Source organism: Balaenoptera physalus, assembly GCF_965194825.1.
Source record: "Balaenoptera physalus genome assembly, chromosome: 3".
Classification (NCBI taxonomy): domain Eukaryota; kingdom Metazoa; phylum Chordata; class Mammalia; order Artiodactyla; family Balaenopteridae; genus Balaenoptera; species Balaenoptera physalus.
In genome coordinates, this window is record NC_138890.1 from 172,492,067 (window position 1) to 172,519,071 (window position 27,005).

General features: G+C 46.7%; 1 protein-coding gene across 5 annotated transcripts in view; it reads right to left on the reverse strand.

The window, feature by feature from the left end:
• Window positions 1-1,334: 1,334 nt before the first annotated feature.
• Window positions 1,335-27,005, reverse strand: part of UBE2QL1 (ubiquitin conjugating enzyme E2 QL1) — a 45,088-nt gene continuing 19,417 nt past the window's right edge. Inside the window, exons 2-3 of one of the 5 annotated variants that reach the window (XR_014261730.1) lie at window positions 16,849-16,960; window positions 2,577-2,715 (exon numbers count right to left, since the gene is read on the reverse strand). Coding sequence is in view for 4 of the 5 variants with exons in the window: in XM_082454388.1 (XP_082310514.1) it covers window positions 2,584-2,715 (132 nt within the window). In the remaining variant the exon portion in view is untranslated. The other 4 variants (XM_082454388.1, XM_082454394.1, XM_082454391.1 and 1 more) reach the window with 4 other exon arrangements.

Here is a 27,005-nt window from a genome sequence, read left to right on the forward strand (position 1 = left end):
TTGGCCTGGAGAGGGATGGATTTCTTGGCCTGTGTGGGAATGTGAGCCCAGCAGGACCCACATGCGGGGTCATCAGGAAACTTCCATGGCCAGAGGGCTCTGCTGTTTGGCCAACACTGCCATGTTTTTCTCCAGCCCCCAGAAAGGGAGTTCTTGCTTCAGACTAAGAGTCAAAGCAGTAGTTGAATTTTAAATTATTCTCTGCTGCTTTTAAAATAAGAAAGTCTTACCAATTTCAGTGAAAAATAATATTTCTTTTACTAAAGAGTATTTTTTCTATAACTTCCAGTTTCTAAAAAACCTATTGGAAATGCCATGGAAAAAAAGTCAAGTTTAGGGTGTACAGAGAGGTTGGAATTGAACCAAAGGTCTCCCTCCCCCTTGCTGTTGTCAGTAATCTCTCCCACCTTTAGGTTATAAGTCACCTCCTGGCTACACCTGAACCAACTCTTGGCCAAGCTCTTCAATCAGCTAATAAGCAGCACTGAAGTGACCCAGCTTTGGATATATAGACATATGTCCAAATATATACATACATTCCTAAAAGAAAGTTGTTTTTATTTTAAAATTTGGAAGAGGAAACTATCTGGAAAGAAAGAAACTCAGGTGCTCTGCCTAGCCGGTGTTTCTGCCCTAGATCTTCAACATCCACCGTGTAATTCCATTACAACCAGGAGCCCAGGGGCCCAAAGACCGTGGGTTAAACGTCAGGTTTCCAGGATGGAGAATTCCGCTGTGGAGGATCAGGTGAATGGACAATTTAAGTTCATTGTCATCAAATTTCATGACTATTATTACTCACAGGGAACTTGAGCAGGAGGTCAAGCATTTTGGCTGCATGCACAGAACTGCATGTGTATCTGGGGCACATCAGAACGTTGTAAAAAAAAAATAAAAGTAGCAATAAAGGGTAGATTTAGGGGAATGACCAAACCTGCTGGAAGGAGCTGACCCCCGTCCTTTGAGGCGTGGTGTCTCAGATCTCTGATCACCTGGGTGAGTGAACAGGTCTCTGAATACCCAAAACTGCCTGAAGAATTTAATATAATCAGCAAAGAAAATTCCCCTTCCTTCATAGTGGCAAAATACAATTGGCAACATCCGAGTTTGGCCAAATCATTCCCTTAATGCTTCCAGTTAGTTTCTAATTGTCTCTCTGGTTGCTTCTGGGGGAGATTTTAATCCACTGGATTTTTGCAAAGACCATGGGTTCCTAAGACTCTTTTCCTGCACCTTGTTGCAGAATGCTGTTATGGTATCTGTAGTATTTGAAATATTAAATTTTGAAAATAGATTAAATATTTTAAATGGAAGGATAGTCCACAGTGACTGGATTCAGGTATGCATGATTTTATTTAAAATGTGTCCAATAAGATTTTTCCACTTGGAATGAACATTTTAACCTCTTTCCGCATATTATTATAAACAGTGTTTCCTCATTTCATGGTGTTTCTTAGAAAGTTCTAAGTAACTTAACAGAAGAGAAAAATGAAATTGTGGGGAGTTCAATAACAGAAGTTTATATCCTAGCAAGGGTGCTCACGCATCCCAGCCTCGGGGACACACAAGTGACTACTGGGCCATGCAAATCATCGTACGGTCACTGGGTCTCCTTTGGCAGTTCTGGCATTCCCTGTCACGAGCACACAGAAGAAAATGAGTAAGGTGACTTCAGTGAATGGGACATTGTCTTTTGCTTTTGGTGGTGGGTTGACCAGCAGAGAGAAGACAGGAACACAAATGTCGTAGGAGCATCTCAGGATATCAGCAGAGACTGTCCGCATCTCACCACCGTTGCTCTGAGACCCAGGGAGGGCGCCCCTGGCGTCTGCACCGTGTGTGCCCCATCATGGCCACAGCACACCCGGCTTCACCCACGGGCACGGGCTGAGCTGTGGACAACACACACACACACACACACACACACACACACACACACTGCAAAATCAGCATTGGGAGCACGGTTTAACCAAGTGGGCAGTTGTTGTTTTAAATCACTAGAACCTGGTGATGTTAAATTTTTGTTTTCATGAGCCAAAGGTCATAGCACAAATGAGGTCTACATGTCATGACATGGGGCCACAGGAAGACAGGTCTTCAAGTTATGTTGACCTGCCAGGGAGAGAAACAGAGATACAGAGCACAGCAAACAGGTACTGGTGATGCAGGGCGTCCCTGTTACCTACGAATGGCACCTTTTACATGTAAACGGGTCGAGCGTGGGGCACTGAGTCTCCTGCCTGCTCTTCGGAGGTGCTGTCATGGGAAGAAGCTAAGGGCCAAAGTGATGGGGCGGGCGGAGGGGCAGGCGGGCTGGGGAATGTCACCATCTTGACGCTTGTTCTAAAGTGACTTAGAGATGATCATTCATTTATAATCGAAACCTAATCCCGAAGAGCGTTGGCTCCCTCTTTCTCTCTGTAAACACATCTGGTCATAAATAACTTAAACGTCTCCTTGGCATTCAGGATTCAGTTCCGGCTGGAGTGAAAAAGGATGAAGGATGCTCAGCGTGGAGGAGGAGATGTCGGGTATCCGTGTGTGTGCAGAGGCGGCTTAAGCGTCTAATGCACGTTGCAAACATCAGCCATCAGAGACGGGCGGGGTGACCCAGCCGTATTTTTCATGAGTCTTCACCAAACTCTTAAAGGTAGCTTCGGCTTCCTTGCGACTGAAGGACTTTTTTGATTTGCCCGCTTTTCTACAGATCCGCCCCTGAGTGAGAGGAAAAGATAAACCGGGTTAGAACCCGTCAGCAATCCCGATTCCCGCCCGCGTTAAGAACACACAAAGTGGCGGGGATTTCTGATGTCTGAACCAGTGTGATGAAAGGAGAGATACGGAACTTCACAGCTTTGTTACCAAATGGATGGAGGAGTCCAGTGGCGGGCAAGCTTTTTGGGGAGAGAGAGACATGCGGGCTGCTGGCGTGCTCAGAACGAGCTAATCCCAGGATGCTGGAAGGTGGCCACTGCTCCAGGTCCCGCGCCCAAGCTGGGAGGACCAGCTTTATCAAAGGAGCATCGATGCAAAACGGAGCCCGTCATCCCGGAGGCAAAATGATGTTCTAACTTCCCTTCCCTCCCACCACAGAATGCCTTTAATGATAACTTAGAGACACATGTTTATGTATAGATGTGTATATTTATAGATTCATGCACACACTTTAAAACTCCAACTTTTTATGTTCAAGCTCAGCAGCGATGAGTGACTTTCTTGTAATTCATGCCATGAGGGAACCAGTTCCTGAGAAGATGGTAGGGCCATTTACACGGAGGCGGAAGCCTGTCCTCGAGTCCCCAGCGAGGGGTCCAGGGGAGGCCAGTGCTTCCTCACATGATCGCCGGTGGTGGGGGGCTGGTGCCGGGAGAGGTCCACGCCCCTCGCAGTGACCAGGGGTGTTCTGGTCTGAAGGACGGAGCCTTTGGGTCTGCAGTGACCAGAGGGTCGCTTCAGCTCAGGATGGACGCAGGCTCTAGACCATGAGCGAGAAGGGACCAGCAGACACTGCCGAGGTGGCCGTGTCTCAGGCCATCACCACCCCTCCAGGGAGCCCTGGGGAATGAGGCTCACTTGGCCTCAGAGGGAATGGGCAGACAGAGGACCACGACGAGGTGGGCGGGGCTGGACCCTCCATCAGATGAGTCGGCACCACTCTCACTGCTCCCGGCTCAGCCCCTCCCCACTACGCCCCCTCGCGGCCCATCAACGGACACGCTCTCTTAGCCTCTCAGCTACAATTCCTCGCACTTCACTCCCCTTCGCCCGTCCTGGAAGATCTGCTTGTCTTCCCGAGCATCCCACGCACGTGTTTTGTGGGTGGGATGGAAACACCCTGAGTTTCACCCACTAGCAAATGCGTGCACACCGTTCTCAGCAGTCTCCTGTTGCTTATGAACTTTCACTAACAATGCTCTCCGGACAGGCCCTCGGCATGTAATATTTTTGTTGCAGCACACTGCGGGCATGTGCCATCTGTGTAAGGGGACCTGAACGGGACCTGGACCTCACCCCCAGGGCCTGGCTGGGCTACACCGCATACCTGTTCCCTTGCACAGGAACTGAGGGCAGCAGCCATCCAGGTGTGTGTGGCTTGGGGACCAAGGTCCTCCCATCTTAGGTCTCTCTGATAACCCACCCATAACTCCCCTGGGAAGACGTCTTCATTCATGGGGAAAATGGCACCGGATCCCTACCAACTGGGAATGGGAGGCTGTTTCACATATCTAAATTCAGAGCTTATGGTTCCTTTTTAACATTTGTCTTTTCAACAGTGGAGACTCAGAGCAAAGCCCAGTTGGTGGGGTGGGGGGTGGGGTGGCTCAGAAACCCAGAGCTACTGCTTTGCTCTGGCTGCTCTGGACATCCCTGTGGCTGAGCTTTTCCATCCGCCAATCAAGGGCAAGACCACCTCTTCTAATTAGCTGCTTGGTGCACAAGAAATGCGCTGCTAAAGGGTGAAGGAAAACTGGAAAAGAAGACAGGAAACCATCATTTATTGACTTACAGAAACTTCCCCCTGTCTCTCCTGCTTTGCTTATGTGGTGTAGTTACACTTATAAAAAGAGACTATGAAAAGCTAATGCATTTATAATCATCATCATGTGGGTCAAGATCAAAGTCCAACGTTATTTCATTAAACATCGGCAAATGCATCTTTGCAGGAATGTCGGCATCCGCTTTTACATAAGTGGGAGCAAGTATCAAGGGCTATTGTTCTGTATAAAATGCAAATTCTAACCATCTCTATCATTCTTTTCTATAATACTGAAAATTTATGGTATGACTTGAGAATTCTGAACTAAAAGCAGCCAGCCAAATACAAGCTCACAATAATCTTGGAATATTCCAACGCTCTTGGCATGAACATATACTTCGCTAATTCTTTGTGAAAGTGTCAATTGTTACAAAAGACAACAGATAAACCCCCAAATGAACAGACCAGTCTTTGTTGCCTCTTCTTCCCGAGAAGAATTATGAACATAAAGCACCAGCACTCGGTCAATTCAGCAGCCGGGAGACAAGAGACCGTGTGTGGCACTCGGAGGTCTTAACATCTTCACTGCACTCAGCTGGCCACAAAGCACTCCCCTCTCGCCCCCTGTCTTACACCCTAGTTTGCAGCTAACAAATATCTTTCCATAGATCACCTGTCCTCCTCTGATGGGCTGTTTAAGCATCACCCAGCGACACACTGGGCTCGAAAACCGGGGTGGCTGAGCTATTCTTGCTGAAATGCCCTTGAGGTGCCCACTGCACCAAGAAGGAGAGGGTCACTCTGTCCACCCCGGGCCTCTGATGGGCCAGGGCCATTCTCACGTTGAACCAACTCCCATTCTTTTTTGTTTTTTTTGGCCACGCCATGCAGCTTGCGGGATCTCAGTTCCCTGACCAGGGACTGAACCCTGGCCTCGGCAGTGAAAGTGCCAAATCCTAACCACTAGGTCACCAGGGAACTTCTTTATTTTTTTAATTGAAGTATAGTTGATTTACAATGTTGTGTTAGTTTCAGGTGTACAGCAAAGTGGTTCAGTTATATACATATATATATATATTCCCAGAATATGTGTATTATATATATATTCTTTTCCATTATAGGTTATTACAAGATACTGAATATAGTTCCCTGTGCTGTACAGTAGGTCTTTGTTGATTATCTATTTTATATATAGTAGTGTGTATTTGTTAATCCCATACTCTTTATTTATCCCTCCCCCGCCTTTCCCCTTTGGTAACCATAAGTTTGTTTTCTATGTCTGTGTGTCTGTTTCTGTTTTGGAAGTAAGTTCATTTGTATCATTTTTTTAGATTCCACATATATAAGTGATATCAGATGATATTTGTCTTTCTCTGTCTGACTTACTTCACTTAGAATGATAATCTCTAGGTCCATCCATGTTGCTGCAAATGGCAATATTTCATTCTCTTTATGGCTGAGTAATACTCCATTGCATATCTATATCTATATCTATCTATCTATCTATCTATCTATCTATCTATCTATCTATCTCACATCTTCTTTATACATTTGTCTGTCGATGGACACTTAGGTTGCTTCCATGTTTTGGTTTTTGTAAATAGTGCTGCTATGAACTTTGGGGTGCATGTACATTTTTGAATTGGTGTTTTCTCTGCATATATGCCCAGGAGTGGGATTGCTGGATTATACAGTAGCTTTATTTTTAGCTTTTTAAGCAACCTCCATACTGTTCTCCATAGTGGCTGTACCAATTTACATTCCCACCAGCAGTGTAGGAGGGTTTCCTTTTCTCCACACCCTCTCCAGCATTTATGATTTGTAGACTTTTTGATGATGGAAATTCTGACTGGTGTGAGGTGATGCCTCATTGTAGTTTTGATTTGCTTTTCTCTAATAATTAGTGATGTTGCAGCTCCCATTCTTCCTTCCAGGGTACAGTCTCCTAGAGTCTGGATTTTGGGGAAACCTTCAGCCTAACTCCTCTGACCCTCTGTATTTTCCTCTATAAATCAGGGACAAAACCCACTTTACAGCATCATTATGAATGTCAGATAAGATATTAATTTGAAAACATTTTGAGAATTTTAAGGTGCATACAACCAACTAAGAACAGTTTTTCTTATTTTCCTAACATTGATATTTCTCTCATCTATTTCCATGTAACTAATAGAGAGTCTTTTCTGGAGATTTTCCTTCAAATAACTCTTGTTTTCCCTAAAATACCTCTACTTGTATTTAATGCCAAAGGACCTGATGTGACAGTTTACTTAGCCCACTGTGATAGCTCTGTGCAAGCATTAAGAGGTTAGAAAAGTAAAATCTCTCTCCTGATTACAATCAATCTGTCTTGTTCCAGATTGTAAATGTAGGGTTATGTGCAACCATAGGATTCTGACCTAACAAACCTTAAAAATCTCAAAATCTCTCAGTAATATTGATGCCAAGCAATTCTAATGATAACACAGTTCTCTGGGGCTGCATCTGTCAAACAAAATCATTAGTTGGTGCTTTGGTTTGACCTTTTTTTTTTTGCTTATAGCTTTTTGGGGGGCCAATCACAATGATCAACATGAAAACATTTCCACACAGCTAACAAGCGACCCCAGACTCAGGTCCTCGGACAGGCCACCTGGTCTTACGTGGCTTTCATTACCCTGATGTGCACATTGAATTTCAGTCTGGCTCTGTCACTTCTTCACCTCTTGTTCATTCATTCAATTATTCATTCATTCACTCACTATGTTGGGTGCTGGGTTTAGAAAGACAAAGTGATCCTGGCCCCTGCCTGTAGGGCCTTAGAATCATTACGGGGAGAGAATCTGGGGTGTTGTCGCTGCTGAGACAGCAGGGGTACGTCGGGGTTTCTCAGCCCCAGCACTGTTGACAGTGTGGGCTGGATAATTCTTTGTCGTGGGGTGTTCTGTGCACCACAGGATGTTCAGCAGTGTCCGTGGCCTCCGCCCACTAGATGCTAGCAGCACCTCCTGAGCTATGACATCCAAACTGTCTCCAGACATCGCCAAATGTCCCCTCAGAGACAAAATCACTCCTGAATGAGAGCCATTGGTGAATGGAATCAAGACGGCCCAGAGCAAGGAGGAGATAGTCCATCTCTATTCACCGCTACAAGTCCTCCCCGGGTTAGGAACTGTGCTGGTTACTGGGACTGCAGGGCTTTCTAAACTGGAAATGAGTTTGGTCCTCATGGAACTTACAGCTCAGAGGGGAGGATGGATTCTACCTTGTGGGAGAGGAAAAGAGAAGGGGTAGTGTTTGTTGTCTGTGTGGTCAGAAAGATTTCCACATTTGAAGACACTTGAACTGAACCTTGGAATACGGGTAGTAAATGTTTATCAGGTCATGGTGGGTGAAGATAAGTGGTCTAAAAGTGGTGGTTGAAATATGCAGCTGTATTCAGAGGAGGATGGGCAGACACTTGGTGAAGCTAGGGCACAGTGTGTGTGTGTGTGTGTGTGTCTGTGTGTTGGGTGAGTGTACAGAATTCAATAGACCTGACTTCAAATCCCTGCTCCAACACTTCCTGGCTGTGTGACCCTGGGTGAGTTACTTAACCTCTCTGAATCTCAACTTCCTCATCTGTAAAATAAGCATAGTCACAATATTATATGACACTGAATTTTTATAGGGATTTAATATGTTAAAACGTATAAGATGCTTGGCACAGTGCCAGGCACAGGATGAACACAATAAATGTGGATTTTTATTTTTGAAACTATCACAGAGGATCTCATCCTTATTCTTTGGCAAAGTTAGTTTCATTCTGCCCTCTTGGAAAAAAAAACACACAAAATTCTCTGTCTTTCGTGCGGATATTATGACTTGGCTTATTTGGTCACAAAAATCTTCAGGCAAATCCAGTACTTTGCATTTGTAGGGCTAATTTCTCAGCCTTTTTGATAATGTCAGTTTAACTTGTTGACATAAACATATTCATTATTTGTCACTTGGTTAGATTGTCCTTCTCACTATTTTTTTCCTTTGCAAACATACTTTCATGACATTTTTGTGTTTCACTTGCTCGTGAATTACAGGCTTCTGCTCCTTTAAAACTAGTTAGAATTTCCAGACTCCTCATGTAAAATTTTGATGTTCCTCACTCATTTCCTGGGCTGAATTATAGAGCTGCTGCTACTTGTTTTTAAAGTCTTGGAAAGTGTAATTTTTAGTGTAAAAGCACTCGCGCACCCTTACCCCTCCGACGCCGGTTTCAGGCCTGTGCTGTGCTCAGTGTGGACCCCTTCCAGGACGCTGCCTGTGGAGGGGAAGTTCAGCTGGGTCACACGCTCGGCTTGAGGAAAGCACCGGAACAAGCATCTCTGAAAGGAGGTCCGCTCGGAGAGACAGCAGTGATTTCGCCTCTCTTTTAAGGTCTGCTGTTCAAAGTAGATCAACTTACAAGTTCTGAAGGACAGATAAAACTCCACAACGGATGAGACTACTTCACAGAAACGCTTTCCCAAATCACAACAACGACTCTGAAGCCACTGACCAGTGAGGGAGGGACTCCTGCTGGACCTCTCCAATGGAGCATCAAAGAGAAGCAGTGGCGGGTGGAAATGCATTGATGTGACTCTGCAGCCCTTACCATGGGTCTGAGAATGTGTGTATGTGTGTATGTGATTGCGTGCATGCATGTTCAGGTGTGCACATACCAGTGCGCATATGCATGTGTGTGTTTGTATGTACATGAGCATTCACTTGTGCGTTTGGATGTGCACACGTGTGTGTGTGTTTGTGTGCGTGACTGTAGTGTTGGGAGAGATGTGAGGGTCCTTGTGGTGACTGGAACCCAAGAGTAACCTTCCCGAGGGAAGCCCCAGGCCTCCTACGTCGATTAGGAGGATGGTGAGTTTACAGGGGGGAGACCTGCTGCCCGTCAGGGGTCCCACCCAGCACCAGCCAAGGTGGGGAAGGAGAAGCAAAGGGTGTTGAAAGAGCAGGAAGGGGAGGGGGCAGAATGACACGGTGGGGACAGGCCGTCAGGCCAACTGAGCGGCTAACGTGCTGGTGTCAGGTTCCGACGTGAAACGCCCTGAATCCCCACGTGGCCTCTGTCCACAAGTGCAATGGCATCTGGTCCACGTCCGGTCATGTCTGCTGAAGTGCTGCAGTGGTGTGGCCACTTTCACACGTAGTATCTCATTAAACTCCCACAGACAACGCTCTACTTGGGCTTGATCATCAGGGCTGGTCAGGAAAGTGGGCTTCCACTGATCAGCTTAATCCCCCCCAAGCACAACTGCCTCCTCCAGACCACCGGGTGATGACCGGAGGCCCCTTGAGGTCGAAGGACCAGGGAGAGATGCGTCATGGCCTGTCTCGCAGGAGGCACAGAACCTGCCAGGGAAAGGGCTTTGCTAGTGGGGGTGGGAGGGGCTTGGCGGGCTCCCCCCAGGCAATCAGTGTGTCCAAAGACACAGAGGCTCAGACCTTCCCTGTGTCCCATCCCTCTGCTGGGCATTCAGGTCCCTGTGCCCTCCTTGGGTTTTAAGCAGAAGCTCATGCTTCTGTTTGCTTCCATTATTTTGACATCCTATAGCAAACTTATTTAACGCCATCCCCTCACCCCACTCTAATTATTTGTAATTTAGTTCCAGATCTTGTTTTTTTTTTTTTTTTAAGATATTTTTTTTTTGATGTGCACAATTTTTAAAGTCTTTATTGCATTTGTTACAATATTGCTTCTGTTTTATGTTTTGGTTTTTTGGCCACGAGGCTTGTGGGATCTAGGCTTCCCGACCAGGGATCGAACCCACACCCCCTTGCATTGGAAGGTGAAGTCTTAACCACTGGACTGCCAGGGAAGTCCCCCAGATTTTGTTGATAAGATCTTTCATGAGATACAAAAAACTAAAAATGGAACTACCATACGACCCAGCAAATCCACTCCTGGGTGTATATCTGAAAAAAACCCCAAAACTTTAATTCAAAAACATATATGCACCCCAAATGTTCATAGCAGCATTATTTACAATTGCTAAGATATGGAAGCAACCTAAGTGTCCATCAACAGATGAATGGATAAAGAAGATGTGGTATATTTATACAATGGAATACTACTCAGCCATAAAGAAGAATGAAATATTGCCATTTGCAGCAATGTGGATGTACTTGGAGAGCATCGTGATAAATGAAATAAGTCAGACTGAGAAAGATAAACACTGTATGATCTAAAAAATAAAACAAACTAGTGAATATAACGAAAAAGGAACAGACACAGATATAGAGAACAAACTAGTGGTTATCACTGTGTGGGGGAAGGGCAAGAGAGGGGTAGGGGTTTAAGAGACACAAATTATTATGCATAAAATAAGCTACAAGGATATATTGTACAATGCAGGGAATATAGCCAGTATTTTATAATAACTATAAATGGAGTATAACCTTTAAAATTGTGAATCACTATAATGACCACCCGTAACATATAATATTGTACCTCAACTACAATTAAAAAAATCAAACTTCTATATCCTCGTTACAAAATGTTGTAAGGATTCTACTATATATTAAAGGCCTTATTTTTATAATATAAATCACAAAAAAGACTGTAAGGCAGATTCTAGAAATCGTCAACTCAAAATATTCACCTCAGAAACAAAAAGCTAAGTTTATCTTTCTGGAAGTTACACCTTGAGGACACAATGTCTGTTTTATAATTCTGACATTGGGCACTAATTCATAGTCACACACATAAAGGCTATTAGAAAAGCAAGTTTCAAGACAGACCACTAGAACATTCCATAGGAACAAAGGATGCTGGGGACAGGGCACTTGTGGTGAGGAGCACGAGGGGCCGCACTGCCAGGTAGACAGAATGGAGCCACTCTTGGCTGGTTTTAGGTGGAAAAGGCCAGGATCCTCCATTCAGGGACCAGGATGAAAGCTTTGTGCACATGTACACGTGGATATACCGTCTGCTGCAGAAAGGCACTGCAGTTTCTCCTGAGCAGAAATGTTCTCACAGTGCATCGTGGGCTGCGTGCGTCCACCTGAGGCGGGCAGGGCACCAGCAGGTGATGCTGTGTTTTGGAAAGATGCCTGAGTGAACCCCTAGGGACACCCAGAAGGAAGCTGTGACTCTCTGCCCATCAGGACACAACCTTTCACTGCACACACATCCAGGGGCGTCACCCTTGTGGTTGACCCATCCTTAAAGACATGCTTGGGTCTATCAAAGTCGTCGACATGGAAGGGACTGTACCCAAGAGGTTAAACGCTTACTTTCTCCCATGGATACCAACAAGGCTGTCTGATGTTACGACCTGTAGCCCAGTTATGAGAAGAGAGGTGATGCGGCGGGCAGAGCTGGGCCACAGCCGTGGGTGATACGGCGCTCTCCACCAGGACTGGGGTAGACAAGCAGGGAAATATACGATACATCTTCGCAGAAGTGAGTGTTCTCTAGATCAGAGAGTCCCAGCCCGGGCACTGGGGATGGCATCTGGGGATGGATCATTCTTGGTGGTCGGGCTGTCCTGTGCATTGCAGGAGGTCTAGCAGCATCTCTGGCCTCTAACCGCTGCATGCAATAGCAGCCCTGTGCCCGATGTAATAACCACAAATGCCTCCACATACCGCCAAGTGTCCCCGGGGGTCGGGGCAGAATCGCCCCCTGTTGAGATAGCCTGCTCTAGTCTGTGCAAGGAGCGTGCTGTGCGGGGTGCAGATGGAGCGCCAAACCCGGCCTGGGGGGCCAGGCAGGGGAGACTTCCTGGAGGAGGTGGTTCGGGAGCTGGACTCAAGGACAATGGAATGATCCATCCAGAACACAGGGAGGGAGACCAGGGGGAGCACGGGGAGTACGTGTCCAGGTGCTCCCGGGAGGACAGAGAGGGAGCAGGCAGGGACGGGAGGTGGGTTAGTTCCTGGGGCTGCCGTAACAGAGTGCCGTACTGGCTGCCTTGAAAGGACAGAAATTAATTTTCTCTCAGTTCTAGAGGGCAGAAGTCCAATACCAAGGTGTGGGCAGGGCTGATCTGGGAGGCTCTAGGGGAGAATCTGTCCCATGCCTCCCCCTGGCTTCTGGTGGTCTGTTGTCAATTACAGGCATCCGTGGGTTTGTGGGCGCATCACCCCGATCTCTGCCTTCAGGTCATGTGACCTTCTCCCTATGCGTCTGTCTCTGTGTCACACTTCCTCTTCTTACCAGGACACTCACTGGTCATGGCATTAGGGCCCATCCTGACCCAGGATGATCTCTTCTTTACTTCTGCAAAGACCTTGTGTCCAAATAAGGACACGTTCACAGGTGGGGGGGGGGAGGCAGGGGAGGGAGGGGGCGGGCTTCAATATACCTTTGGGGCACAACTGTCCCCACTGTAGGAGGTAAGGCTGACAGAAAGGTCAGCACCTGCATCTCTCCTGGAGGGGACAGAGCGCAGGGTCTGGGTTTCCTCTGGGATGGGTCACTTGGGAGGTGGGTGGCCGTCAAGTACGGGGTGGGGGCCAGCTGCGTTACTGCCACCGCCCTGAGAAGATGGGCAAGGGCCTGGCCCAGGACAGAGGCAACTCGGGGGGAGGGAAAGGGGCTGAGAGCAGCCAGGTGGGCGACGCCTGCGGGACTGGGAGGGATCTGTCATTGAGGGAAGGAAGCCAGGTTCTGACCCTGGAGGAAACAGGTTTCCAGGGTAAGATACGAGCCCTTGGGAGCGGGTGGGAGGTGATGCAAGAGGAGAAGCAGGAAGCGGAGGGCTTAGCAGCTGGACTCGGCAAGGGGACCTCGGGGAGGGGGGCACAGACGGCGGCCCACAAAGGGTGCCTGCGAGCGTGAGAAGAGCATCCGTGGTCCAGCCCTCAGGAAGCAAGAGTCATCTCAGAAGTGTGATCCTTGCTTGATTCATAATAAAACCAGAACTTTAAAAACTCCTCTCGACCTTACTTTTTAGCAATCACTGCGTGTTAAAAAAACATCTGGTTCTTTGGAAAAGTGCAGCTTAGCTATGAGAAAGTCCCAAAAGAGCAACCTGTATTTCCCACAGATTAATAAGTGCCTGCCGTGGAACAGACCTCGTGCGGGTTGCTGGAGACACCAGGTGAGGGCAGGTGAGGGAGATGTCCGGGGCTTGGCCCGGGCCTTGCACGCGGCAGCCGTGGGAACGCATGAAGGAGTAAACACATGAGTGCCATGGGCCAGACTCGCGCTCCCTCCCCGGCAGGACCACTGGCCAGCTTTCCACAGCATTGACGCTCATCTGGGCGAGGGATGAGAATAATGCCCAGGATGCAAAGCCACTGCAGTCAGGAAGGAATGTTTCCTTGGTGGAACATTCTAGAATTGTCCATTGAGAAACCTTATGGAAGGACAGACTCTCTGTGACAGTCTCTAAAATAGCTTCCCAATTATTAGGTGATAAATGTCCTCAGATATTTCCTTTTGATTTTTGTGAACTTCTCAGGATGACAAAGTCAGCATCAGTTTTATAAAACCTGGATAATATTAATATTTAATAGAAATTCAAGTGAAACCACATTATTTAACCCAGTAGTCCCCCTTAGACACCGTTTCACCTTGTGTGATTTCAGTTACCCTCGGTTGACCATGGTCCAAAATATTAAATGGAAAATTCCAGAAATAAACAATTCATGAGATTTAAATTGCACACTGTTCTGAATAGCGAGACGGAATCTCATGCTCAGGCTGATCTTGGAGATATTTCAGGTTTGGTTCCAGACCATCGCAATAAAGCGAATATCGCAGTAAAGTGAATCACACAGATGTTCTGGTTTCCCAGTGCGTATAAAACTTATGTTTACACCACACTATATAATTAAGTGCGCCATAGCATTATGTCTAAAAAACAATTTAAACATTTAAAAACGGCATTAATTAAAAAATAATGTTGTTGAAAAAAAATGGCACTGATAGACTTGCTTGATGCAGGGTTGCCACAAACCCTGAACTTGTAAAAGACACATCTATGAAGTGCAATAAAATGAAGTGTGCCTATCCCACTCCGTCTCACCGGGGATGTAAGTCATCCCTTTGTCCAGCATCTCCACGTAGTATATGGGAAAAAACATAGTATATGGGTTCGGTACTACCCGCGGTTTCAGGCATCCAATGGGTGCCTTGGAATGTAGTCCCCTGCAGATACGAAGGGACAACTTCATTATCACTAAAAAAATCCCCAAGCCACCGGCAGCATCAAAGGCATACCTCATGGATATTTTAGATTCTTGCAAAACATAAGCATCTTTTTCTTCTACACTTTAAAGAAATTTCTAGCAATTATGGAATCTGTTTTAAGACAGATTATGTTTTCTTGGAAGAAGCAAGCAGGGGAAAAGGAACTTTTTGCTAAAACTTTAAACTGTATCAGATAATCATTTCAAAATTATATTTTCTGGAGATTCTGCTAATACATCTGCTTAAGTGGCTGGGTCCCAGTGGGTTCCACTAGCTGTGTGGGGACACAGGCAGTGGCAGCTGGACGTACTCTTTAAAGGCAGTCTCGGTGGTGGTGGCTCGTCCTTGCTGTGTGCTGGGCAGTGTTCTCAGGATTGGGCTTGAACAGACCCCTTAAACCCTCTCTGGAACCCCGCCAGCTGGGCCCTGCTACCGTCCACCCTGATTTATAGATGAGGAGACAGGCACAGACAAGCCAATCACGTGCTTGAAGCCACACAGGAGCCCCACGCAGGACCGGAGGCCACGCTCTGAACCCCAAGGCCAGGTCGCCTCTCAGAACACGGAGAAGGTTCGCAGGTGTCAGCGAGAGAACAAGATACCGACCCTCTGCTGCACGGAACGCTGCCCGGCCTGGCCCTCCCTCACTGGATGTGGGCCCCGGGGTCACTGAACCCCTCTACCCCTCTGCATCGCAGACTCCTTTCAACGTGGAGCTCCGGGCCTCCATCCCCCGTGGAAACCCGGAGCCGTTCAGCACCGAATCTGCCTTCAGCACCAAAAGCCTGGCCCTCCGGCCACAGGCGTGTGGACCTCGGGCCCCTGCCCAACCCCGGGGGCCTCCTTCAGCCATGCGTCCTGTTCCCTGGGACGCCGGCCATCTGTGGTTTCCGTTTGCAGGACGCAGGGGGAGCTGCTGGCCACAGGCCGAGCCAAGGACGGCGTGTTCCATCCTCAAGGCTGAAGTGCCTGTTTACCACAACACAGCCGCCGCTTCCAGATTTTCTACTTGCTAGCTGAGTCCAGCCGCCGGCGTGTGGCGTTCTAGAAAAGCTCCTGAGTGCACCCTCTGGGCCTTGCCGGACAATCCCCGCGGTGGCGGCCCTTCAGCATGGACACACTTCCCCACCTGGCTCCACTGACAAGCACGCAGTCACCTAGCAGCCTTCTTACTGGGACAGCTCCATGTCTGCCCTGCACCCGGCGAGTGAACGGGGATCGGTGGTGCTTTCCTACCCAACTGGACTTCTCAGGTCCGAATGCAACCCTCCGTCCTAAACAGGCAACCTTCCAAGGGCACCATGTCTTCCCTTCTGGGAACACATTTTGAGAAGGACGAGAATTGTGGTTCATCCCCCCAGCACCCCACTGGCTTTGGAGTCCGCCTGTCCATTCCCTGCAGCCCCCTGTTCTGGGGGTGGGACCCCACCGACTCCGACCTACGGCCACCCACCCACTGGGGCCCCATGACACGCGAGGCTGCCCCTGTCCAGCCACGTAGCCTTGATTTAAGGACCAGGCACTGGGGATGCAGATCCTACCTGCTGCTGCCTGGGGGAGATGCAAGAAGGGGTGCACGGGCTGGGGCGGTGGGGGGGCTTTGTGGGAGAGGCCGGCTCTTCCTTTATCCTGCGGTGGCCAGAGCTCGCGGCTGCCAGCGGGAGGAGACACCCGCTGCCCACACCTCGTGCCCCCGTGCCCTCCCGAGAGGAAGTGGCCGTGCTGACAAGGGCCGCTCACCCCTGCAGCTTCACCCCACGTGCGCAGGGCTGGGGGGAGAGAATCTGCTTCCAGCCGATGCCCTTCTGGGGGGTCTGCTGTTGATTTTATGACGCTCAGTAAGCAGGTGACCTGGACACTCTCATTACCCACTCCCGTCGACAGAAGCAATTCTGGGTGAGCACAGACAGTAGTTACGGCCATGCCAGCAGTGGGAAGTCCAGAGAAATAAAGGAGGCTGAGACTGTCACTAGGAAAGGTGACAGGAATCGGCTCAGGGAATTAACCTGTCAAAACAGAGGGCAGCTGCCTTCTGCCCTCCGCCCTGCCAGCAGAAGCTTCAAGAGTTCGATGAAAGAATCCCAAACTCTGTTGTTCTAGAAAAATTACGTCAAGAAGTAACCCAACGCTTTCACAGGAAACCAAGGTAACATATGCTTTCACTCTCGGGATGGCTTGATGGTTTCTAGTTTCAGGAGGCATGTCTGTCTTTGCGATTTACGGTGACATCTCCCAGCATCAATGTTTCCCACGAGCAATGTGACATAGTTTCAGAGAAAGTTCCCACCGCACGACACAGTTGGTGCAGGAACGTCAAAATGCTAAAGGAAATTCTGCAACATTAAAAAAATAAATGAGATCTGGAATCACTGGAAGTCGCAAGAGGTATTTTCCGGAAAAATTCAAAGGTGAAAATGTTATGATTTGAGCACAAATTGAGCACAAATTCTCTAATATATATTACTTTTGAGAAAAGTCTGTTTTTGCTGAAAAAGCACAGCAAGACAAAGACTCTGTGTGGATTACTTTATTCTTTGCTACTTTACTGATTTTCAGTAAAGCAGTGGTGTTCAGAAAGATGTGAAATTTCGGCTCTGCCCACTGCAGAGGCCTCATTCCCGCCCTTCACCTGGTTCTAGTAGGACGGGTACAAGAGGGCAGGGTCTGTGGTCAGCTTGGTTTTCTTTCTTGAAGCACTGGGTAAAGATGGAAACGATTGTGATGGGACGTGGATGAAGCCTCGGACAATAGCCCTGAATGCACAGTTTGTCTCTAAAGAGCCACACAGGCTGGTCTCCTGTCCACAGGTCACGGTTCACACATGCCCTGTGCGGGGTCTCTGGAGTCCACAGCTCAGCCTCCCCTTCCCTCCCAGATGCTGGTCACTTCCTGCTGGACACGTGCCGCAGGCCAGCCACTGCTGCCTCTGCGTGGACACTGCTAGGATCCAACTCATTGCCTTCCTGATTAAAGAATTTCTCTCTAACGTCCCTAGTTTTACTTTGACCTTTTATTTCTACATAAATTAAAAAAAAATTTTTATTGTTCATACCATGTTAAAGGTTATTTTCCATTTATAGTTATTACAAAATATTGGCTATATGCCCCGTGTTCTACAATACATCCCCTGAGTGTATCTTACACTGCATAGCTTGTACCTCACTCTTCCCCAATTTGCAAAAAACCCGCCAATTTTCTAGTCAACCGTTTCTCAAAGTCTGGAATGTCACCCAGAGCCCCTCCCTCAGCCTAGGAGAATGTGACCTGAAACATTATTCCAAGCAACGAAAAGAGCCAGAAAAGTGTCACCAGGAACGAGTCACTCACGGGGCTCCTTTCCTTTCTCAGCATGTCCGCACACACTGGCGTAGGTTTGGGGTGGGTTTTGCACACTTGTGAGATGCACCTGTGCCTCTTCAGGGGGCCCCCAAGTTTCCGTTTCACCCCATGAGTCAAAGCTGGGGTCTGCACCCCATCCTTCCTCAGGTCCCGCCTACTCAGCAGCTCCCTGACCCCCGAGCACCCCCCATGGTCTTAAAATGGGGTTTTTCAAAATAGACCCGCAGACAAAGGAAACAAACTTACGGTTACCAAAGGGGAAGCGGGGGAGGGATACATTAGGAGGATGGGATGAACACACACACAAATACTATATTTAAAAGAGATAACCAACACGGACCTACTGTATAGCACAGGGAAGCCTACTCAGTATTTTGTAATAACCCATAAGGGAAAAGAATCTGAACAATAATATGTGTAACTGAATCACTTTGCGGTACACCTGAAACTAACACGACATTGTAAATCAACTATACTCCAATTAAAAAAATGGCATGCTTTCCCCCCGTGGGAAAAGTGGTCAGCTACATGCTGGAAAGCATTTAATAAGCAAGCACTTTGTAGTAAACTTGAGCCACGACTGGTGTGTTTGCCCCAGAATTGACTCTGACCATCTTGTGCACTGGCTGTCAATGCCGTGCTAATGAGGGGCGGGGCTGGGGGCAGAGCCAGTGCTCAGGGAGGCTGGACGGAGGGAAGCGTGAGCGCCACCAACACTCCCCCACCCCCTGCCTCCGAGGTTGCAGATACTCCCCAGATAGCCGAGCAGGCAGTTCCCCACCAGCCACGTCAATGGGTGTGAAGACCTTATCCTAACACAGGAATCCTAGTGCACTTGATCTGAACAGCTACATGTGTTTCATCAGGCGTACTTTCTGGAGGGTCTTGGGGTGAAATGCAGCACCCCTAACTGGGGCGGGTGCTGGAAGCCTGTGCACTTCTGCCCCGCGAGCATCCATCACAAGCCAGCATTTCACGTCCAAGGCTGGAGTCTACTGCTCCCTGCATCGTGCCCCTGCCTCCCCTGGCTTCCCCCACCCCACCTCCCTACACTGCCTTCCTTACATCATTTTCTTGTTAAATTAAGAAAGCACTAGGAGTAGGAAGAGCCAATTCAGCCATGTGCTATGAAGACCTGGATAGAAGTCAGGCATGCACACCATTTCAGGGCTACATACTGTCATCCGTATTTGCTGGTCTCATACAGGTGTTGGTTCCGGTGCAGAGGAAACCCAACACATGCTTTTTCTGTTTGCGAGAACAGGCAGGCCAACAATATGGCATGAAGTAGCTTGCTCTGTGTTGAGAAACAAGGGGGTGGGGATCTTTCTGGAAAACGTGGTATTCTGTTCCCAGAAAATAGTCTCAAGATTGTAATCAAGAAAGGAAGTGGGTTCTAAATTCAAATTTCTGGTCTCTGTCGGAAAAGCTTAGAAAACTGAGGGGCTGATTTTGGTTGACCTAATAAAAATTAAAAAGTGATTTTCTACAAGCACCTGGGATGGCTATTATTACTTTTAGGTCATTACTTTAGGGATGTTCTGATTTCAGTTCTTGTATATTTGTGTAAGGATGTTGTTACAGAATCTTTTCCTTTTGATGAAGTCAGAATCATAATATGAGTAGAGAAAAGAATTCAGTCAGTGATTTTTATAAACATCACTGGGAATCTTCAAACAACGCATACTTTGTAATACAATATAGGTAAAACTTGTTCCAGTCACAGCTCTGAGGGATTTACATGTATGAACTCGCTCAATCCACACCACAGAGAGATCACTATACCCGCCATCATGATGAGGAAACTGAGGCTCGGAGGTAAACTGTCCAAGGTCACACAGCAGGTAGGTGGTTGAGCTGGAATTTGAACTCACACAGTTGGATTCCAGAGTCCCTGCCCCTCAGTGCTCTGCTGTACTAGAGAAAGCAGCCATCAGTGATGGAAACATAAATACTGGGCGGTTTACTGCAGTGGCTCACCTCCACATATGCCTAGATTATCAGCAGGTTTGCACGATATTGGTCCAATTTTTAATTGAGCATTTCCCAATCGTATTTAAATGCTAAATAGAATTTTTAGGCAATATACCCAATTGTGCCAGTCCCTTTAAAAAAAAGATCATTTTATTTATTTATATCAGAGTATTTATTTATAGCAGACCCTTAGGTCCTTTCCTAGCCCCACCACCTCCTCTCATCTCAATCAGGATTATATTTGTGTCATTTCATTGTTTCCCCAAATTAATTTTCCTCTTTTGTACGAAGACCCTGAGCTTTGGAGCCAGAGGAACAAGTCTTTCCCTCCCTCCAGTCCTTTTCCATGGCATACGAACCTGCTGTTGCCCGTGACGGGTCGGGGGGCTTGTCTTTTATCAAAACCTGTGTGAGTGCTGAGAACTGCAGCCACAGACCCGCAGGGATGCGTGTGCGACACATCCTGCTGAAGGAGCATGCCAAAGCACAAAGGGCTGGCGTTGTAATGGAGACAGAATTGCCAGGTTGACTTATGATCGACCTGCGGGTTACTTCTGCTTTACAATGCTGTGTAAACGAAACCCGTTTTACAAATTGAGGACAATCCCTACAAAGCTTGCTATGGTTTCTACATCATTTTCAACTGACCTTTCTCATTTGCATCTTCGCTCCTTGGTGTGGCAGAGAGAGCAACTATTACCTTCCGTGATAAAAAGGGTGGAAGTGGGTGCTGGCAGGTGGGGAATGGGGTCACCCCATCAAGAAATGCTGGAGTCAGGCCTGGAGCTGGGACCCCCATCGGATTCCTAAACATTCCTCCCACATTATCTAAGGCAGTAAGCAGCAGCTTCCTAGGTGCTACCAAACCCCACAGATTTGGGGAATTTTAGAAGTGAGACCAAAAGGAACCTCGGATTCATCATTAGCAACATAATCTCAAGGTCAAGACTACACCATGGCAAATCCAGTTACTTTAGTTTTCTTTATTAAGATCAAGTTGGGTAACTATTTGGTCAATATAATTGTACACAATAACAATTAATGTAGCCAAGAAAACTGATTTAGCCACAGAGAGCCCAATGGTGCCTCTATAAAGACACAGCATTTGAGAAAAAAATCCTAGAGATATGTTTGCACACACGATGCATACAAACTGTGTTTTGCAGATACATGAACTCTTTTTAAATGACAGACTTTATATTAAGCCTAATAAAAACTATATAAATTGAGTACCAATATATTCTCAAGACATCTAAAATGTAATAAAATTAAATAATGCAGTTTTTATAAATTAGATTTCTAATTAAACAACAGCATACATCAAATATTTTGAAGATTCTTACTTTTAAGTTTTTGAAACCGAGCTGGACACTGCAGGGCCTTCTGGGGGACAGACTTCTCTCCCCCAGCCCCACCTCTTGTTTATAGAAAAGCTTTAGCCTTCTAGGCCCTCCCCGAGTCCCAAAGAACAAATCTAATCAGAGAAGTGAAAAATGCAGAAACAAAGGAAAACAGTCAAGCAAGACAAAATACTAATAGTTTAGCCATAAAACAAAGTCAAGGACCTTTAGTTCCTTCTCAAGAGCTATAGATAACATCCTGAGCCATATCCCTAAGCTGTTTTGCAGATACTGAAGTCCCCACCAGGTAGAAGAAATTAACTGCATGCTGCCCACAAGCACGTAGACCCCAAACTGGTTGGAACCAGAAGGCTGATGATGTTGACTCCCGAAATACCAGCTGGTTACCTCACCTCCAACCAATAAAAAAATGTCCATGAGCTGATCAGGCACCCTTCGACCCTCACCCTTAACACTGTCTTTAAAAACCCTTCCCTGAAAGCCGTTGGGGACTTCGGGTCTTTTGAGCATGAGCTGCCCATTCTCCTTGCTCGGCCCCGTGTTGGATGCCTTGGAAAAACCACGGTGCTTTCCTTCACCACAACTCGGTGTCAGTGGATTGGCTTTACCGCATGTGGGCGAGCAGACTCAAGTTTGGTTCAGTAACATTTGTGGGAAGAATGAGAAAGCCATGCTGGTTGTCAGTTGCTAGCCTACTGTTAAGTTAAGGGAATTATATTTCAATTTTGGATACTTAATTTTAACCATGGATATAACGTATGGATTTAGTCTCTTAAGGCAAATTCAGGTCAGCTATGATTATGTATTTTATTCCCACAGTCACCTGTTTTCGTATGCCTGTGAACACAGGGCACAGGCTGGAGGTGAACAAAACCACTTCTCATTATGTGTCAGGACGAACATGTGAGGCTATGGCATCTCTACTCACTGTTTTGGGTACCCAACGCCTCAGTGAAAGCATCACACAACTACATAACCGGCACCCAGTGTGTGCACTGGCACACTCCCTGAGGAGGGAATGAGGAATCTTACAGGATTATCAGCACTGATCTGAAGGCTCCTTTACGTCCCAGCCAGAATTCCAAAGAAAAGGTAGTACACGGGTTGCCATTTCCCCAAACCTGTCCCATGCGGTATTTCACACACTGGCTCATCTAACCCTCACCTGGGAGGTGGAAACACTCGTCCTCTGGCAAATGATCCAGTGGAGAATGAAAGGGCAAATCACTTCTTTGTGGCAGCAGAGGTAGTAGACGGCAGTATGCCTCAGCAACTATTGCTGGAATTAGACTTGAAACCCACAATGCCAAATTTTGCATCGTAGAACCGCGTCTGAACTTTCACAAGAAATATCACCATGTTATTGGCTCTAAGAAGTTTTAATGGCTCTGAGTAAGCTGGGATATCCCAACCTTATCTGACCTCATATATCCCGTTCCCACCATACTGCCCCCTGCTTGCACTAGTTGTTAGTAACAGGCTAAGAACTAGCGTTCCATGCTGGATGGGTGATCTCCATGGAGCCACAGATTGCGGTGGTGGATGGTACCAGCCAGATACTGTGAGCACAGACCAACATCCATATTAGCCCTGCAGACTCAAAACCAACCAGCGTGCCAGTTCTGATCAGAGCTTTCCAATAGCAATGTTTAACAAAGTCGACATTTTCAGAAGACAAATTTCAAAGTAAAATCTTTCACTTTTACTGAAAGTACCTCATAAAATGGGTTGACATGTTTACAGTCAATCATTTGGGGGAGGGTTTATTTTGGAGGCACTAATCACACGTCAAAGGGAGTGAAGGAGTAAATCAGCAAAACTGCCCTTTTCCCAGTAATGGGAAAGTTAATCCCAGGTATATTTTGCAGTGATATTTTAAATGGTACAAGGGCAATTTTTCAAAACTTCCTGGCTTTGTTATGTAATATTTACGTTGGCTTGTGTTGAGATTCAAATATACAAAAATCAAGCTTATTCAATCTTTTTTTTTTTTTTTTTTTTGATTGCATTGGGTCTTGGTTGCTGCGTGTGCGCTTCTCTTCTTTGTGGTGCGCGGGCTTCTCATTGCGGTGGCTTCTCTTGTTGCGGAGCACAGGCTCTAGGCGTGCAGGCTTCAGTAGTTGTGGCTCACAGGCTCAGTAGTTGTGGCTCGCGGGCTCTAGAGCACAGGCTCAGTAGTTGTGGTGCATGGGCTTCGTTGCTCCGCGGCATGTGGGATCTTCCTGGGCCAGGGCTCAAACCCGTGTCCCCTGCATTGGCAGGCAGACTCTCAACCACTGCACCACCAGGGAAGCCCAAGCTTATTCAATCTTGATATTTGAAGCGGCAAAAATAGTCGTTTCGTTCTGGCTTTGTTTGCTGCCTCTCATGGTATTAAGAGGTTTTCTGTGCCATGGGATGCAATATTCTGTTGACCTCATTATTTGTAGATGATACAATTGCCTACGCAGAAAATCCTAACGGCTTAGCAATTTTTTTCAACCACTTTGAGGTATGATTGACATGCAAAGAGCTGTACGTATTTAAACGTGTACAACTTGGTGAGTCTGAGACACGGCTATTTTTGAGGAACTCGATGTGGTAGAGAGCACTGGTTCTCCAGAAACAGCCACATGCTTCTCCTACATTCCCACCTCCCTGGCATCAGATTGTGGCCGTGTGGCTAGTTCTGGTCAGTGGGCGGTGAGAAGTGGGCATATCCGTTCTGAGTGTGGGCAGTAAGAGCTGCTGGGCTCACCCATCCTCAGCCTCCATTGCTGGGCATCTGTGAATCTGCTTCACGTGCTCCAGATGGAGATGCTACAAGATGGAGAGGGGCGCCAGCCCACATCAGACTGTGTGCAGGAAATACACGTTCATTGTGTGGTACTGATGTGTGATGTGTGACGCTCTCTTGCAGAAATGAGAGCTCACTACTATGATAAAATTCTTGACAAACAATTGAAAAAAATTCACAGAGAGCATGAATGATCGACAAAGAGCTGAGAAGAGCAAAGAGGAGGTCTTGTCCTACCCGATGTTAGACAGACTAGGAGGCCGTATTCCCAAGACAGAATAATATTCGTGCAGGAGCAGGGAGATAGATGAGTGGAACGGAAGAGAATGCCATCTGTATGGGACTTGTACACGATAAAAATGGCAAAAAAGTAAGACAGTGGAAGACGGCCAGCTGGTTCTTCAGTACATGAAGAAGCTGGGCTCCTACCTGATGGCACACAAAGCAAACGGATTACACTTAAAATGCAAAAGGTAAAGTTATAAAGCCAATGGAAGATCATATAGGGGTGTATCTTGTGATAGAGGGTGAGGAAAGGGGTCTTAACAGTTCTTGCCGTGAAAAGATGGATGAATGAAACTACTTCAAAATTAGCAATCATTTCTTCAGTAAAAGATGAGAGAGAGAAAGACAGGTGGGTCATGATTAACCTAATTCTCTCTGCACCTGAGGCAAAAAGAAAAAGTCACAGTAAAAATGAGGTGTAAATTGATACATATCTATGTAAGTACATTATGTGTATATGAAAATTTGATAGTTTTCCTATATATTAATAATACATGTTTAGAAAATGTAATCAAAAAAGGCCATATTGACAAAACCAGCAAGTACTGCCCATCCTGTGATGGGCAGCTTCTAAGTTGGGCCCAATGATCCCCTTCCTGGTGTTCATGCCCCTGTGATTTGAGTGTGGGTAGGACCCGTCACTTGCTTCTAATGAACAGACTATGGTAGAACAGATGGGATTCCCCTTCTGAGATGACGCCTCTGTGTTTTGGGCTCTCTCTCGTTCTCTCCCCAGTTCCCTCTGAGGGAAGCCAGCTGCCCCAGAGAGAAGCCCAGGTGCAGGGAACAGGGGAGGCCCCAGCCAGCAGACACCAGGCTGCCAACACCATGTGAGTGATCTTGGAAGCAGGTCCTCGCCCCATCAGGCCCTCAGATTCCTCAGCTGATCTAGGCCCTAATCTCTAAGTGACTGTACTTGGAGATAGGGCCTTTGCAGTGGTAATTAAGGTTAATGAGGTCACTAGAGCGAGCCCTAATCCTATAGATCTGGTGTGCTTATAAGAAGAGGAGATTAGGACACAGACACACACAGAGGGACGACCATGTGAGGACACGGAGGAAACACATCTACAAACCCAGGAGAGAGGCCTCAGAAGAAGCCAACCCTGCCCACACCTTGATCTTGGACTTCCAGCCTCCAGAACTGTGGGAAAATAAATGTCTGTTGTCTAAGTCACCCAGTCTGTGGTATTTTGTTATTGTGGCCCTAGCAAACGAATACAGATGCTATACCTCAATAAAATAAGAAATACATAAGTTTAAAAATAAGATCTGTTTTTGCAGAAACATGGATGGACGTAGAGATTATCATACTAAGTGAAGTAAGCCAGACAGAGAAATATCATATGACATCACTTACATGTGGAATCTAAAAAAAAAAATACAAATGAACTTATTTACAAAACAGAAATAGACCCACAGACATAGAAAACAAACTTATGGTTACCAAAGGGGAAAGGCGGGGAGGGCTAAATTAGGGGTTTGGGATTAACATATACACTTCTATATACCTACTGTAGAGCACAGGGAACCATACTCAGTATTTTGTAAGAACCCAGAAGGGAAAAGAATCTGAAAAAGAATATATATATATACACACACACATATATACGTGTGTATGTATATATGTACATATATATATATATATATATATATATATATATATAACTGAACCACTGTGTTGTACACCTGAAACACAACATTGTAAATCAACTATATTCCAATTAAAAAAACACAAATACACAGATTAAATAAATAAATAAATAAATAGGGAGGCAGTTAAGTGTAGAGTTTAAGAAAATAAAAGATCTGTTTTGTCAATGAGATTAGGAAGCACGATTGGAATAATAGTTACTGGGGTGTGGGGAGGCTTCTAGTTCATGCTGTTGATGGGATGTAACCTGGCATAACCTTGCTGACAGGCAATTTGACAACATTCTCCCATCAATATGTGAGTGTCCACACCCTGTGATCCAGTGACCCACTTCTGGGAGTGTCTTTCATGGTAACAGAAGCGCAAGTGAGTGACTGTGATGTATAGGAAAGATAAGAGGGAAGGCTGCCCAGAGGACGGATCAGGAACGCACGACTCCACACCCAGGGTGCTCGGTGGCCTTTTATTTATTTATTTATTATAAAGTTATTTATTTTGGGTTGCATTGGGTCTTTGTTGCTGCGCGTGGGCTTTCTCTAGTTGCAGCGAGCGGGGGCTACTCTTTGTTGCAGTGCACGGGCTTCTCATTGCAGTGGCTTCTCTTGTTGTGGAGCACGGGGTCTAGGCACTCGGGCTTCAGTAGTTGTGGCGCACGGGCTTAGTTGCTCCGTGACATGTAGGATCTTCCCGGACCAGGTATCGAACCCGTGTCCCCTGCATTGGCAGGTGGATTCTTAACCACTGTGCCACCAGGGAAGTCCTCCGTGGCCTTTTAGAGTGACCTCGATCTAGATCAGCTGACCTAATATTCAGACATCCACAGTGCACTGGCGAGAAAAGATGTGCAAACTTCAGACCATCACGCAGAGCATAATTCCATTACTGTTTAAGTTGTTACACTGGTGTAATTGTGTGTGTGGGGTGTGTGTGTGAAAAATTATTATTTCTGGCAGGTGGAATTCCGGATCTCTTCATTCTCTATTTTGTAC